The sequence below is a fragment of the Symphodus melops genome (genome assembly GCF_947650265.1).
Source record: "Symphodus melops genome assembly, chromosome: 2".
Lineage (NCBI taxonomy): Eukaryota > Metazoa > Chordata > Actinopteri > Labriformes > Labridae > Symphodus > Symphodus melops.
The window spans coordinates 9,498,240-9,515,307 of record NC_136692.1 but is presented as its reverse complement, the minus strand read 5'-3'; the positions used below and the strand labels follow the sequence as shown (position 1 = coordinate 9,515,307).

General features: G+C 39.0%; 1 protein-coding gene across 3 annotated transcripts in view; it reads left to right on the top strand.

Moving 5' to 3' along the window:
* Nucleotides 1–17,068, top strand: part of coro2aa (coronin 2Aa) — a 33,292-nt gene that overhangs the window by 10,955 nt on the left and 5,269 nt on the right. The window contains exons 2-7 of one of the 3 annotated variants that reach the window (XM_079337378.1): nt 5,257–5,276; nt 11,192–11,392; nt 13,693–13,809; nt 14,636–14,785; nt 15,202–15,381; nt 16,002–16,118. In XM_079337378.1, coding sequence (XP_079193504.1) covers nt 11,192–11,392; nt 13,693–13,809; nt 14,636–14,785; nt 15,202–15,381; nt 16,002–16,118 — 765 coding nt within the window. In that variant the 5' untranslated portion in view covers nt 5,257–5,276. Of the gene's footprint in view, nt 1–4,935; nt 5,277–11,191; nt 11,393–13,692; nt 13,810–14,635; nt 14,786–15,201; nt 15,382–16,001; nt 16,119–17,068 lie in introns of those variants that run through there. The other 2 variants (XM_079337377.1, XM_079337376.1) reach the window with 2 other exon arrangements.

The following is a 17,068-nucleotide window of genomic DNA, read 5'->3' as shown; positions in this document are numbered from 1 at the left end:
CTATCAAGGAAAGATACATTCAGCTGAATGGTCTTTGTGTTATGCGAAAGACGTCCTGCACACTTATGAACAGAAAGACAGAGACTTCGAGTGAGAAGATGCTAGAGCAACATAAGAGCAAATCTACCATTGTACCTATAACGTCCACCAAATATACCTACATGTAAACATGAACCATCTTTTCCTTGCCTTAAAAATGTGGTTATAACTGCACAAAGCATTTAAGGGATAGTTAATTGTGTTATAATTTAGCAAAATTTACTGCCTGTTAGCAAAGCTTTGCAAACTTAAAATAATTTAAAATCTGACTTTTCCTGGCTTGATCTAAAAGTGTCATATAATACAAATGATGTGATTCTCACAACATTTAAAAAGGTATCAAATATGTTTAGATCCGTTTGGATAAAAAAAAGGCATCACAGTGTGTTAGATATTGTCTTTTGTCTCTTATTGGTTCAAATCACTTATATACCTGCTGTGTGAATCTTGTGAACGCTTTCACTTGCTGACTGTGTAATGACTCAGGAATGAGTATCTTTCCTGTTTTTTAGGCAGGTGGAGCTCCTCATTTGCACAGCCAAGCAACAAAAACAGAGCGTCAAACAACATGCAAACGAAAGGTGAAAATAAAAAGAGCTTGCCATTGGTTTTACATGCAAAGTCCTGCTCAGTACTGGCATACTATTGCGTTAATAAGTGAATGTAGAGCATGAAGTCATTCAGACATTTATTTGCGATATGAATGACGAAGAGAAATCAGTCTTTGTGGTGGTTTCTGTTTACACTGTACTAATGACTCCTGATGACTTATTCAGTTATTGAATGCACCTGCAAAGAGATAATTGAATAGGACTGCACTGTTTGAACATCTGTCCATTTAAAAAAATGCTGTAAAATCTTTAGGAAACCTTTACAGAATTTAGGAAGAATCCAGACTGAGACACAGGATGGTTCTTGGCACTGAAACCAGGTGTTTTACAGTCAAAACACAGTTGGGCAGGTTATCAGCAATGACAAGGGAAGGTCATTGTGTCTCTGTTGTGTCATTTTCTCACTGTAGCCAGCTATTAGTCTGTGTGTGACCTGTGATTAGAGAGCGAGCCTTGTGGTTTGAGCTCTTTAGAAGGAGTCACAGGCTTTTAGGACTCCTGCCCTGTCCTTATTGATAATGATCCCTGGAAACGCCAAGACTCAATCCCTGAGCCAAGAGCTGAACACAAGGAAAATAAGTATGTGTTTAAATACAAGTGGAGCGTTTAAGCTGCCAGAAGAGAGTCTATAACTTAAAGCTGTCAATTTGAGGAGTGTATACAGGATGACACTGGTCAATAACGTCTGTGTGTCTGTAGAGAACATTGTGTGCACTGTTTGGTCGGATTACACTTACTGTATTACATTTTGACAGTGAGAAATCTGTAATTCTGTTTTGGGCTGCATCATTGTACACATAGAAATGAAGGAACACTGCAACTGCTGGGTGTAAACTTCAAAGTGTCTGAAAATTACCCTTACATTTTTTTTTAGAGTTGGTCCAATAATAACTATCAGCCTGGGATAATGTGATACACACTAGCTTAGATCATTTGTGCTCAGCTTGTTTTGAGGTAAAGATTCTGTCACTTATCACAAGCTTTCAACAGCTGAAAAATGATCCCAGATGTCTACTTCTCTCCAGGACAAACTGCTTGGGAAAATTAAAACTGGTAAAATCCTGATTACAGCTGTCTGATGTGAAATAGTAGTGTGTCTCTTCAGGGCTATGCATCTGTTTTTGGGTAATGCAAGCTCACTGCTGGAACCAAATCCTTCACCCAGGTAAATTATACAAGTAATGAAACAAACAAAAAGTGGATTTCAAATGTTTTGATATGTGGTTTGTATACAGTTTTAAGGGAAATACACATGTAAATACATGTTTTTAATTCATTTGTTAAAATGTGACTTATACAGGCTTACGTGTAGATGTTTGGTGTATCCCTGCAGTGTTTGCCACAGAATACATTGTCTCTGGCAATGAGGGAGGTGGGAGACAGGGTTTGATTGGATGTAATTTGAAAAACAAATAAATACAATACCCTCCTCATTTCACCAAAACATCTAAACTCACATTTAAAAAAAATTCTCTCACATGATTTTGTTCATATTTACCATGAGACATTGTACCATAGTTAATACATTTTAGCAAGAATGTATCAGCGGACGTGTCTCACTCTGTCTCTCTTCCTCTACCTGCAGAGCATACAGGAACTACACATGACTGGTATAAAGCGAGTGTAGATCATCTGTTTAGTTTATCGATCTTATGCGGATTGAAAAGAAAAAAAATGTTAATGTTGAGCGTAGTTAAACCTTGGGCAGTTCTATATATACCTGGATGTCCAGCCATGATGTCGTCAATGGGAAACGCGTAACTGATGTTCAACAAAAGACTCAAGTTACTGAACCAAAGAAAATTGTGGGTATCTGAGTAATGTGTGTTTAGAAAATTCAGTAGAGCCAAGATCTGCCTAGTACACATTAGATTGTGTGTCCTGGGTGTTATCTCAGAGGCCGTGTGTGAACGTTGGACTGTGTTGTGTATTTGAGGAGGAGGATGCGTTTGTGGTCAGCTTTATCAGCAGTGTTTACTTGTGTGAATGCATACAAACAGCAAGATTTAAGAGAGTATGCTTACACAATAATTGATGAACTCTTTAGTCTCTTATCATAATGACCATGAATACATGTCGATACCTTGAAACTCCTTCAACTCTCAACAAGTTAGGCTTTTTTCCATATTGGCTTTGAAAATTGTTATTTTGGTCACAAATGTTAAAATCTTAAGGTCTTTTTGTACATTAATGGTGAAGTGTAGTGTATCAACTTTACATGGATTACTTTATTCAATTTTCAATCCAATCTTTATTGATACCGGGTGGAAAGCAGGTCACACTCCTTTGTATATGCGTGTCAGTGAAGGTAGAAAACAGGAGACACATTTTAGACTTAAAGCACAACAAATAGGGGTGCAGATGGCCTAGCAGGAGGTCGCGCCCCACGCACAGAGGCTTTGTCCCCTAAACCGGCGGCTCAGGTTTAAGTCCGACTCTCAGCCTCTTTCCAGCATATCATCCCCAACTCTCTCCGGATTTCCAACTCTATCCACTGTCCTATCAAATAAATGCAAAAAGCCCAAAAGTATATAAAAGAGAAACCTTTTTTTGTGTAAGCTCAGGATCAGTCATGATAATCTGAATACTTTACAGCTGGCGTGCAGGCGTGCACGTTTGTGCAGTAACGATTGATCAGCCCTTCAGCGTCTCTCCCTGATTGACCGCGTGAAGGCCAGTTATGAGTGGCCAGTTTTTTTTCACTTATCGACCCATTAGCCTCTCCTAGCCTGTGGTGCTAACGCTGCGTTACGTAATGCCTCAGTTTACTTTGAGTGATTGCACCACGGTCCAGCTGAAGTCATGTGCGTGTTGAAGTGGATCTTCTAGCTGCTGGGCTTTCTGCCAAACAATCTATCTATTTGAAAATGAGTGCAGGTTTCACCTTTTTGCTTTGACTCCCATTTCGTTGTTCTGAGGAGTCTGAAGGGTGTCAGAGTGAACTTCACAGATGACAGATGGTTTGAGAGGGATGAGGCTATATTTGGTGAAATATTACTGTCCTTATGTGTAGTAGAAAATGAATAACTTTCATTCTAAACAACTGCAATTTTGTGCATTTTTGGATGAATGTAAAGATACAGTGAGTACCATTGTTTTCGATAATCAAGCTTAAAGTGAAATGACCTCCTTCAAATCGTATTACCAGACTCTGTGCATATGTTAAAGTTAGTGTTCACTTCATTTTCACTGACTGTTAGCCAGCGATATCACAGAGGGAGAAATAATGGTCTGATGTGCAACAAACCAGAAGTCACTCCGAGCACCCTTGGAATACTGTATATGTAGCTGAAGTTTTCAAGGGTCTATCAACCAACGAAACACATGAAAGTCAGTTTGAACACTGGTGGAAATGTGTTTGAGTTGGAGTCTGTGCTGGTAAACCATAAAGAGTCAAATACAAACTGGGAATTTGGAGTTAAGAAATACCTATTCACTCATCAGTCAGAGACGCTCTATGAGGATTTGTTTTCATTCAAACAATGCATCTGATTCGTGAAGTGTAACTGTGATTTCCACCTCAAATAAAAAATCTATATATTGAGAAAGCATTGTGGGAAATGTCAACACATTTGTGGAAATAAACCCCAACTTGGGAGTACAAAACAGGAAATCACTGCTTCCTCAGTTTAAATGGTTGGTCTCTTCAGGAGAGAAAATAAAGTTTGAATCATTTCAGGCTTTTTTCTCTCTAAAAAAACAAAAACAAACTCACCAACCATTTACTGGCTCCACCTTTAGAAGAATGGCTGGCTGCTCTTCTTTGTCATTGCCGCTAAACCATATTATGAATCCATTGTATATGTAATTTTGAAAACATCTCCAGGTTTTGAACAGTGATTTGAAAAATCAAGCAATCCAAACACTTCAAACTAATTGAATGGATTTTCTTTTTTCACAAGCCGTTTGGATGCCTGATAAACAGAACTTTAAATTACCTTGGATAAAATTCCATCAGACTTTTATGATGACGGAAAAAGATACAGAGAAGATAAATGTCTGGGTATAAATTTAGTTCAATAAAACATCTGACGAGGAGGTTATTTGTTAATAAGCAACAGGGAAGGAGTGCTCCTTCTTCTCCTTAAAGAGTGAGAAAGAAGTCCTGATTGAGCAAACAGAGAGGAGAGACAGGGAGCGGCACTCTGAGGAGGAGAGAGAGTGATTACCTGCTCTCTCCCCCCCCTTCTCTCTCTCTCTCTCTCTCTCTCTCTCCTTGCAGTCACCTCCCTCTCAGGGAGTGTACACACTCCTGCGCTCTCCCCCTGCTTGTTCACACACGCACCGGGCTTCATGCTGCACACACACCCACTCTGTGTCTCCTTTTGACTGTCTGTGAGAGCTGAGCACATCCAAGAAGAAAAAGAAGCTTGGACAGGATAGGAAGAAGATTTTTGACTGTGTGTGTGTGTGTGTGTCTGAATGCATGTTGGAGTGTGTGTGGGTGGGTGTTCTGGATCCATGTGCTTGAGATAAAGGACCCATATTTTTTTGTGGGCCTTTCTTCAGGGAACTTTAAACTATTTTGTACTTTTTTTTTGTCTTGCCATTCAGAGGACATCAAAACTTTTTCTCACTCAAGGACCTTCTCCTTCTTCTCGTGCAGGTGACGACTCACTCGGCAGGGTGAGTGCTGCTGAACTCCTACTTTAACTCTCTCTCTTTGCTCTGTGTCACTCCCTCACTCTGTCTTCTTCCTAGATTTCTTGCCTTAATGTCCCACGCCGGCGGAAATGCAACTCAGTGTTCTGTTATTTTCTCTTTGTAACCTCTGTCCACGAATGTCTTTGGCTTCTGTGTGGTTGCTTGTTTGTGTCTGTGTGAGCTCACTTTTTCCCTCGGGGGATTCAAAGTCAGTCAGCATGCATGTGCTTGAGACAGGCTTGAACAAGATGAAACAAAAATCTCTCTTCCAACAAGCTCTTTGCCTGAATCTGTGCAAAAAAAAATGTTTCCAAAATGTTTTACACAGACCTAACTCCTGCTCATTTTAGTTAATGGTCTGGTTACTTAAACTTGGAAAAAAAATTCGCTGCCACAAGCGTGGAAGTATTTTCTATTTTTTGCTGATGAGAGAAAAAAAACGTAACTATGAAACCAAAGTCGTTCCACAACATTGAAAATGACATCATCATCAACTACCATGGTCCCAGTCATTTCATCCCTGGCCACAGATGCTATTTAGAGTAGCGTCAGACCTTAAAGACACCAACACAGCCTGGTAACATCTTAAAGTTTATGAACCTGTGTGAGAGCATGAACGCTCAACACGACTTCATCAGTTTTTTATGGTTCGAACCAAAGCATGTCAGTAGACAGGTAATTAGACTTGTTAACTTTGATCCAGTGCAGCTTACTTAAGTTTGGGAAAACTTGATATGCATTATTGGAGTGCATTGGCACATTTTGCTGAAAAGAAAAAAGGCTCAAACATCGATGGTATTTTAGAAAGTATGGTGTGTTATTATGTGAGCAAAATCCCTAGTCGCAAATGTTTCTGCTGTAAAAGATAAGCAAACATCACATGGACTGTTCCTCTCTGTATGTAAGCAGATCCATGATTTATTGTGTGTTGTCTTGCCCATGACTTATGGATGTTCTTTAGTCACTGGAGGACACCGGATGTGTGCACATTCGATAATGGAGAGCTAATAGAACGCTTCCAAAGCTAATTTAAAGCTATACCTACTCCTCATGAAGCTTCAATAGATGCTTCAGTTTTAATGTGTTTTCTGTTTCATCATTGTACTGCAATGGTCCTCTTAGCTATTTTTGTCCATAGATTATAGAGCAGAGCTGCCAAGAGAAGTGTGAGACCATAAAATACAGGAAGTGTTTCTTACCTGGCTGGTTTTGTACTTAGTCACTTTCCTAGTCTTAGCAGCTCATTTGATTAGCACAATGATGTTATTACTAATAGAACGGACGGCCTTAGTCTATGAAGAAGACTGAAAAAAGACTTAGATGAATAATTAAACTGCTGAATGGTAGAATACATTGAAATGAAATGAAATGGGACTCTAGCATTTCTCATCTATCATTTTCACCATTGCTTACAGATTCAAAGATGCAATGACAAGAGACAGAAAACCTCTGGACAAAAAAATGTCTTTATTCTCCAGAATAACTATTTTATGGTAGATCCAGTAGCAAAGCGTTCATCAAAACAGGAGTCTGTTGTTGTCACTCATATCCTCCACAGCTCACCAGCCAGACTGCTTTTTACGTTAATCATTAAGTCACTTTTGTCTCGCTCAAAAATTCATATGCATGTAAAACAGGGCCATAGAATAAAGGTTTATTGTGAGCTGATGTGGAGATCTGAATGTGGAAGTGTAAATGCCAAAGTGTCTCAAAGCCTTTAAAAGAAAAACTGACAGAATTATTATAGTGAAGACATGTATGTTTGACTCTAGTAGTAATGTGTAGATACAGACATACTGTATACTGGGATGTCATATCAAGTGAAGTTTACTTTCTAATGCTGCTGGAGATTTTCATCCATTCCATTGATCACTACAAGAGAGAGAGAGAGAGAGAGAGAGAGAGAGAGGATTGTGATTACAAAGAAAAAAACAATGTATATAGAAAGAGTTGTTGCCTCTAGCTTGAATAGTTATTGCTATACACCCATAATGAGAGCTACAGTCTGCATCTGTTATTTAACATGAATGCTAAAAATGCTAAAAAAGCAAACAAAAAAAAAAGTGTTTTTATCTTAGTTAATTACTGCACAGATAAAAGCAAATGAGCAGAGACTCTTGACAGCTTTTTTTTTTAACATGCATGGACAAAGCTCAAAGAGAGACAGAAAGTAGTCCACACAAACACACACACACTCACAGACTGACACACTCATTCACATGTATACACTGTAGCATTAAAGTAGTTATTGGATTACCTGTTTGGCTCTTATCCTGTTACAGACAGAGGTTGTGACAGGTTGTAAGCTCTGGTTTGTGTGTCATATCAAAGGGTCAAGGTTCTCATTCAGACAAACACACACACACACACACACACACACACACACACAATGAATATGTGTACACACTTAAACTCTCTTACCACACTGGTATGGCATGTGTTCACACCTGTACATTCCTGGTCTTGAATTTCATCTGGAGCGTTTACAAAACATTACGTCTTATCCTAAGTGCAGATTGCGAAGGCAAGGCTGCTGCATGCTTTTTGTTTTATAGGTAGCAGATTTTAGATGAAGTTTGTAATAAAAAGAGAGGGACAAAAGTCCTTGCAGACAACCAGTGACAGGTATTGATAGAGTGGTTAGGGTGGTTAGGGTGTGAGGATTATAGGTTTCCTTCTGCTTATAGCTTCAGGCCCAGTGCTGCTAAAGTAACTGAGATCTTGCACAAGTAAGCAAACTTTGAACTCCTTCCTCTCCTTCAGCACTGCTGAGAGGAGTGGCTGCTAGCATACACGTTTATGAGTTATGAGGTGCTTAAAAGACGGCCTGTAGGTGGAAAAATAGGTGAAATACGTAGGTCAATATACAGGTATAGACTCACATGAAATCTCTACCCAAGCACACCAGATGTATAATATATCTTTTGTTAAAGTCATATCTGTGTTTTCAGTTTAGTTTTATGACTGCTTTTACAGCCCCCTTATTGCAGACGCTGTTGTGACTCACTGGTCACAGACTAAAATAAATTTCCCTCTGACAAAACGACTACACGTTTTTTTTTAGCAGACATAAAGCCTGTGGTAAAGGCTTTGTTAATAAAAATGTTTTTTTTCCCGCTGTCAGTGGACGTGCCTGGCTGTCTTTTGATCAGCAAGAAACCAGTGTAAAAATAGCCCAAATAGTGTTTTTCGTCATCAGTTCTGTGACAGGCCGTCCAACATGCAGCCTGCTGTGTAACCTGCTGCAAATCGCAGCAGAGAAGAAGCTGCCAATGGCCTGATTACAACCTGCTTCAGATGTGACAAGTTGCCTTAGCTTTCAGCCCTGGAAACGTCTCTCTCTGGTCTTGTAAGCGTCAGCAGCACATGAATGCTGATTACATCAACCCAGATGTGCTCCAGTTTACAAGACCATGTAGCTTAACAAGCAGTTTGGTCCCTCCTTTAACAAAAATGTACACAGACTGGTTGATGAGGTAAAAAATGTTATTAAATGTATTACCATAAAGCAGGTTAGCAGATAATTTTGGTGTGTTGGGTTCAAAGTTAGATTCCACTCAGGGTTAGGGTGTATTTGTTTTGTTTCCCAAGCAGTTAGCATTAGAGTCTAAAAAGGCAGATTCAAATCAAGACGTTTGAGTATACACAATAAGATGGACTGACTTATCAGCAACCCTAATCACTACACAGGCATGTAGGCTACTTGGTTTAAAGGTGAACTTCTTCCTGTGTAGACCTGGCACTATTTCACTTTTATTGTTATAACTTTGGTTATTTATTAAACTTTAATCTCGCTACCTAATCAGGTTCAACTTTTATTTCGTTTGTTTCATTGTTTGTCAGTCAATGTTAAAAGGTTAGTATGCTGTTAGCGGTTAGCTTTAGTAATATAGCCATGTGGCTAGCATCACTGTTGACTTCTAGGCATATAAAATGTTTGTTCTAGTTTTTGTTTTGTGTCTGTCATTAAAATGGAGTAAATGTGTTTGGATTTTGGACTGTTGGTCTGCCTTAAAGAAATGTCCTTTTCTTATGAAATTCTGGTGTACAAACCAAATGGTCAACTCCTGTTGTGAAAGATGAAGTCGAAGCAGATGTGCAAACACCTGCAGTTCCTTTACTGTCCACTTGAGGTTAACGGCAGAAGCCCAGAAGGTTTCATATGGACCCCTTTAAAAACTGCCTGTTTTTGAACAGAAACATATACCGGTATTTTAACAGCCGGGTCAGAATTGATCAGAATAGCTGTCTTTATCGGCACACACTGTACAGGATATGAAATTTAATATAACTGTCTGTTTTGACACTAAGGCTTAGTCCATGTTTATTTACAGTCTATGGTGAAAACATTCCTGTATGTAAGGGTAATGTTTCTTTTGACAGCCTCAGGGTAGAAGCAGAGTGAGGAGAGAGTTAATGGAGGCATGGATATAGTCACTGTCCCAGAGACTTACTTTAAGATTTACCTTTTTTCTTTTCCACCGATTTTTCCTCCAATCTGCAAGACAGTCTGGCTGCAGATCGCCTGCATCAGAGCTGCAGACACAGGCATCCTGCTTACCAAAAAGCTGGTATTTTGACTTCACTGCTATGTCACTGTTTATTTAGCCAATATTTGAATGGACTTTGAGTCTAAATCATGAGAATAATAAAATGGTTTTTAGGGGACATGTGCTTTCTTAAAAGCAGAATATTGTCATTGGTTTTGTGCCTCCCGTTGTTGTCATTGTACTGCTTCGCCATATTTTCATCCAGTACTTCACATATTTTCTATCTGTGTCTTCTATGACACATTGTTGTTTAGGTCCCATTTTTCTTTTGTGCCTTAACATCTTGTCCATCAACCTCCCCTAATTCATAAGTAATGACCATGCAGCAGGCAGGCAGAGAGCCAGACAGAGTAGCAGAGCAGACATGCTGGCTGGCCGGGCCTTGTCCCAGAGGACCAGAACCACTTATCTCTCAAAGTAATGACATATACATCGACTGGTTCAAGAAAAGCTGCTAAAAACAGGCTCCGGCTTTGGGAAGTCATAGTATTTTCTCTCTGATTTAAAAAAAATCTTATATTATTGAATCCATAAATGTTTATTTGAGTTGCATCCTGAAAACAACTTCTCTGACTCAAAAATGTTAAATTGACTTGTGGAGATATATTAACAAAGAACTGAGAATCAAATTCACTGATTATAAAAAAAAGCCATCTTTTTAGAAATACAAATATTATTAAATCACGTTTAGCACTGGCAATTGCACCAATTAGGAAAAATAAGTAATGACATCAGTGATCATTTACATCCAGTTATTATTAAAAAATATAAAAGATATTATCTTTCATGTTATCTTTGAGCCAACCAAAAGTGTTTGTTTCTGTAATTGTTTTCAGCAATTATTTGTCATAATATTCAAAACTACTCAACTCAAGGTTGGTTTAAGGATGCAGAAAGGGCAGCTGTCTATTGAGTTTATTTTAGATTTATTCATCTTAAAATTTTAGAAGCTTTGAAATGCATAAAGAGTCATTTTTAAAGACACTTGATGCTGTGAGTTACTGAATACCTTGGATGCTTATCAGATGCAGGTTGACCTGATATAAAGTTTGTATATAAATATATAATATAAAGTTTCGAATATTTTAGCCATGACCTTTTACATTTCTTTTTGTCGCATGACTTTTTATACAATTTAATTAAGTTCAAGCATTCCTTGTGTGAAGGGGAAGGAACAGGCTAAACGCTTCATCAGTGATCGTGGGAATCAAAGTGGGCCTGTAATAATATCTTGTAGGACACCAAAATGTATTCCTGGTCTAAAGCAAAAGACTCCACAAGACTTAACTTGGAGGATTCTCCTTGACTGACACCCCCTCTTCTCTCACTCCCTCTCTCATCCCTCAGATGACATGGCGTCCTCAGTACCGCAGCTCCAAGTTTCGCCACGTGTTCGGTAAGACTGCCTCCAAAGAGAGCTGCTACGATGGTGTGCCAATCACACGAAGTGTCCAGGACAACAACTTCTGTGCTGCTAACCCTCGTTTCCTGGCGGTCATCACTGAGTGTGCCGGGGGAGGAGCTTTCCTGGTCCTGTCTATCCATCATGTGAGTAACCTCCACCTTAATGGCAGGTTTCAAACAGCTGATGTTGGGTTTTAAATTGATGCATGCTCTGCTCAAAATGATATAAGATATATTTCTTTTCAACAGGGGAAAACTATTCATTAGGTCTGGTGCTTTTCCTTCTGATGGAAGGGATTTTAATTTGAAATAAAATCAAGCACATCCTAAAATGCCAGCCTTGCCATGAATTCTACTTTCACAATTCTAATTCGTTTAAGCGTGAGCTACAACTTATTATGCATATGATTAAGTCTTAGTGAATTATGATTTTGTGCTGATTGTGTCATGGTTTAAAGGAAGAATATGCAACTTTTGGATCCAGTAGATGACATCCTTGAGCATCAGCATGAAACCAAGACAAGCTTTTGTTTGGTGTATATAAAGTACATTGTAAAAATGAAAATGGACGGTGTCCTGTGTTACATGCAAATAAAGTGCCTTGTTAAAGGTTCTCTTACTAAAACACAAAATAATTTGCACTTAATAGAGTTGGAGAAGTTTTTTAACTTAAAGTTCATTAAAATTCTTTTTACTGAAAGACAGCTCAGCACAAGATATTATTGCCTGTTTCTTGAGGAGTCTTCTTATTAACTATAAAAAATGTAACTAAAGGAACTCTTCAGTAATTCTGTCTGGGCACCTTCTCAAAAAACATCACGAGCTGTTTATACATCAGAGTTGTAGTATTAGAAAAGAAGTGATAAGTTCAAGCACTGGCAAATTATATTCAGAGTTTTACAACATCTTTTTGTCTATGTTGGACTCAGTTTCGGCTGCTGCCTGGTCAGTGTACCTTGTCACACTTCCCGTCTCCTTCTCTTTGCTCCTGCACTTGCAGTACACCTGGAACAGACAGCTCTCCTCTCAGATTATAAATTGGACTGCAACAGTGGAGCCAAAAGCATCACTGAATAGCAGTAATCCCCTGACAACTCATCCACCACAACCTAAACATTGCATGTGGTCTTTTTTCCCCTCCTCATTATTCTCCTTTATCTCCCCCCTTTTACCAACCTTATCTAAAACACTATTAATCAAACACTCTTCTGGACACTATTTATGCCTTTTATCACATTCACTGGTGTAATCGGTAACAACAGTCATCTCTCAAATAAACTGTCAGACCTCCTCTCTCCTGTGCTGGTGAGATTTACAGCCAAAGACAGTTCAACAAACTCGTCCTTCTTTTCCCTTTTTCTCCATCTGCCTTCATCTTTATAAAACGTCTCGGTGAAATATCACCGTCCGCCTGGCATGGGCAGAGATTGCATACCAGCTCAGGAATGACATAACTCATCTTTAGCCCTCCTTTCTCCCCCTCCTTTGAACTTCTCAAAAAGGTGAAACTTCTGCACCTCCACCCTCACTAAGTCTCTTTTACGTCTCATCTTTGTGTGTGTGCTTACAGATAAAGCTATTGTTCTACGAAGAAAGTAGTTGCCAGGCATGAATATGGGAACAATATGTGCTATGTTCTTGTGAAGGTTTGCTTCCAGCGCAGGTAATTTTTTTTGCAACACCTCGCCTGTACAGTAATCCAGCCTGCAGGCGTGTGTGTCAGTACGAGGAAGGTTCTGTTCGTACAAACAGCATAATTACAGTCGTGTTGGGGCAGAAAATCTTTAGCGACTGTCTTCTGCCTTGTGTGAGGATCATTGACTACCAGAGCATGTGTCATAAACACTTAGTGGGAATACACCTTCAGGTTGAGCTGCTTTATTGGAAGAGTTTCCCAGTGCGTTCGAGCAGGGATACGTCTCCTTAATCTCAACAGATTGACATGCCCCGTGTTGAGACAGGAACGATGAACTGGAACGTCCTTGAAGCTTGGTTTCAGCTGCATTCAAACTAAATCGGGCACCTTCCTGCAGGGTTAACTGGAAGTTTGCTTGTTTGTTTTTGTTTTGTGAAGTATCTTCTGTCATAATGAGAATGCAATGTTTAATACATCTAATTCACAGCTGTGCTATCGCTCACCCTCTTTTCTTAACTGTGTTTTCAGCAACCAGCCATTTTTGGTTTTACATTTCTGTTTCTGCACAGCCTAAATAAAACAGACCATACCTTTTTTAAGTTTGAGGGTAAAGACCTGTTGGTTTACAGTTTTTAATAGTATTAGCAGCAGTTAGAATAGCTATTTTCCAATTCTAAGAAACTAATCTTAGTACCTTGCTGTAGCTGCATATCTAGCAACCAGTAATGACACTATATCAGAAAATAAACCTTCAGACTTTTCCCAATTAGTTTACATGTTCTTCATTTGAATGTATTTTGTCTATCAGACAGGGAAGGTGGACCCTCATCATCCCAGAGTTTCAGGCCACAGAGGAAACGTGTTGGACATCAAATGGAATCCCTTCAACGACTACTGCATCGCCTCGTGCTCCGAGGACACCACGGTTTGTTCTCAGTAACTACATTTCTAAACGGGTTCACTGACTTCTTATCATCTCTCTGTGGAATATGAGCATGTAGCAGCAAGGAGATAATTTCATTGCCTTTGCGTTTAGCCTTGAAGAAGAGCTTGAAGCCATTCCTCACATTCTTCAGCTCTGAGCTGGCAGAAAGACTCTGAACACAGAAAGAGAAAGTCAACAGGTTTTACCTCCTGAAGAGTAGTTTGACAATGTGTGCCCTGGGGCTGTGGTAATTTACTTTCAGGATTTCTTCTTGTTGTTCCTTTTAATAGATAAAAGATGTTATAAAAGGTGTCTGGTTTTATTTTTAACATGCATGTTCTTCATGTCTTTTCTTGTATGTGCAGAGAGGGGAGAAATATTTTGATTTATTTGAAAAGTAAATTTACCACACTTGAGAAAAGCTCCAAGGTAGGGTCCTGGTTTGAGAAAACTAAGTCAAAGAATATAATTAAAAAGAGAAGGCTTAAAGTATTAAACGTCATTGTAGTCGTTGCACAAAAATGACTCATGTTAGAATTTAAACTATCATTTGTTTGTTATTATTCACACTTAAAAGAACCTGGAATTGAAACTGCGATGAGGACTCCCGCCTCTGTAAATGGGACACCAGCTCTACCGTTTTAGTACTTGGAAGTTTTTTTTTATATATATCAAGCATGTTGTTTTTTTTCATTGGTTAAGTGTGGAAAGATACTGAATTATTGTAAAGGAAGTCAAAGTATAACATTTCACTCTTAAAATCAGTGAAGTAGAAATTTGAATTTGCTTTAAAAATAAATACATGCTTGTGCATATATTTACACAGGTAAAAGTGTGGGAGATCCCGCCTCATGGAGTACTGAAGAACCTGACAGTACCATGGAAGGAGCTTCAGGGTCACAGCCGCAGGGTGGGCCTCGTCGAGTGGCATCCGACCGCTAACAACATCCTACTCAGCACAGCCTACGACTACCAGGTAATCCAAACAAACACACACTGACCCCAATACAGCCACACACACAAAAAGTTAACTTAAGGTCATATGAGGACTAAGGACCTACTGTCAAATATACAGATAGTGATGTTTAAATAAAAAATATTATTATGCTTAAACATTTCATGTTTTCAGATTGTCAACGAGCATTTAAAACCCCTTTCACACTAACACCATTCAAGAGCAACTAAGATAAAAACTGTTCGTGATTTTAGGAAAATCATTGCAAAATGAAAATATTTATTTGAAGTAAAAACAAACATAGTATCTAATCACATGCAACTTGAATAAAGCAAATAGGTTTTTACAAATACAACCTTTGATTTCAGCTTTATGTGGTTGCTGTCTAAACGTCTGTTTAATTAAATCCTGTTTATGTGTGTGCCTGTCACCTGCAGGTGATGATCTGGAACCTGGACTGTCTGGAGCAGGTGATAAAGAACCCAGTGCGGACAATCAGCCTTCACCCCGACGTCGTCCTCTCCATGTCTTTCAGCACAGACGGCAGCCTGTTAGCCACCACCTGCAAGGACCGCAAGGTCCGACTCCTAGAGCTGCGATCAGGAAACCTTCTGCAGGTAATCCTTTGAGTAGTGTGTTTGGTCCTCTTGTTGATAGGGTGAAAAATGTTCATGTCTTTTTTTTTTTTAATAATTAAATACCAAGAATAGATGATGAATTTAGTTATTTAATTGCTGTGTAGCTGAACCTTCGCTTATTAGAATCTATTTAATAATCAGTAGAATATTGACTCCCCAAGTTCCACTTTACAGACTTTTTTTTTTTTTAAGTAACAGTTCGCTCCAAACGAGATCGGACAACATCTGTATTGAAACACGTTAGAGTAAAGTCTACGGTTTAAATCAGCTGAAAGCCTAAGTTAATGCATAAAATAAGTTCTCAGCCCACAATGCATAAGTTCCCTCGTCCCAGCTCAGGCTGTCCTTCGCCACCTCACAGCCAAAACTGACACCTCTGTCCTCTGCAGGCTTAAAGCATAACCCTCCCAACCTCTAGGGTTAACACGCTTTACTTTAGTCTGCTCGCACTTCGCTTGCCTGCTGAATAAGCAGTGAGCTCTTATTGTGAAAAAAATCCATCCATATATTTTTGAAGTCTAAAACCTTTCATGTTATATAAATATTTAGCATGCATAATGCTTGGTTTGTGAGGTGTGTTGTTTGTTGTGTGTTTGCAGGAAGGCAACTGTAAAACGCACAAAGCCAGCAAGGTGTTGATGCTGGGGAACCTTAAGATGCTGCTCACTACAGGCACGTCACGCTGGAATCATCGACAGATCTCCCTGTGGGATCAGGTGAGCGCAGCAGCAAAGTAACTGTTGGTACTGAAATGATCTCAGCTCAAAAATACCATTACTGCCTGCTTTAATTCAAATGTCACAGTATTAATCAGTGAATGGTACTTATATATTGCCAGATCACAAAAGTTATCTCATGACACAAAACATAAAAAGCAGGTCTAGACTCCACACTTTGATATATTATTTAGAGAGACCAAACATACATCATGAGTAAGCACATGAAAATAAGAAAGAGACACTTCCTCAACAGGGAAATACCTCAAGCAGAATCAGACTCATTGATGGTCAAAAGTCTGCTGCAACCATGCATCATTCAGTGTTTCTTATGTAGAGGCCACACCTGGAACAGAGCAAGTGTAAATGTGCTGTCAAAAGCAGCATTCAAATTCACACAAGTATCAAGTCAAATTTTGCAGCAACTTATTATTTATTTATAATACTTGTTGTTTTTTATCTGTCCAAACTCAAATGTGTTCCACCTGATCTCAGACAGAATTAAATAGAAAATCCTTAAAACTGAGAATCTGCTATCAGAGATTGTTTGGACATAATATATATATTTTGCCCCCAGCTCATTGGCTCCTGCTTTTTGTTTTGACTGTTTAAAAACTCAAGATAATTTTAAACGTTTGACACAAAATCTTTTCCGATCATGGTTTCCTTTCTAACCTCTCTCACACAACTCTGCCATCTAGTGGACAGTTAGGAGATAGAGGTTCAACCAGCCGTTACTGTAAAGATCTTGTTGGGTCTGTGTTTAGGCAGAACTAGATGTTTCATTTTTATTATGTTATTGTTACATGAATCCTTGAATCAGTCCCACATCTCCAGTCAGTAGTAACAGCAAGCTGATGTTTATTTGACGTGTGAGAGTGCATGGGAGATTACAGCTGGTGCACAGCTTAGGGATTGAGCACTCAGTGTTTTTAATTCAGTCCCGTAAA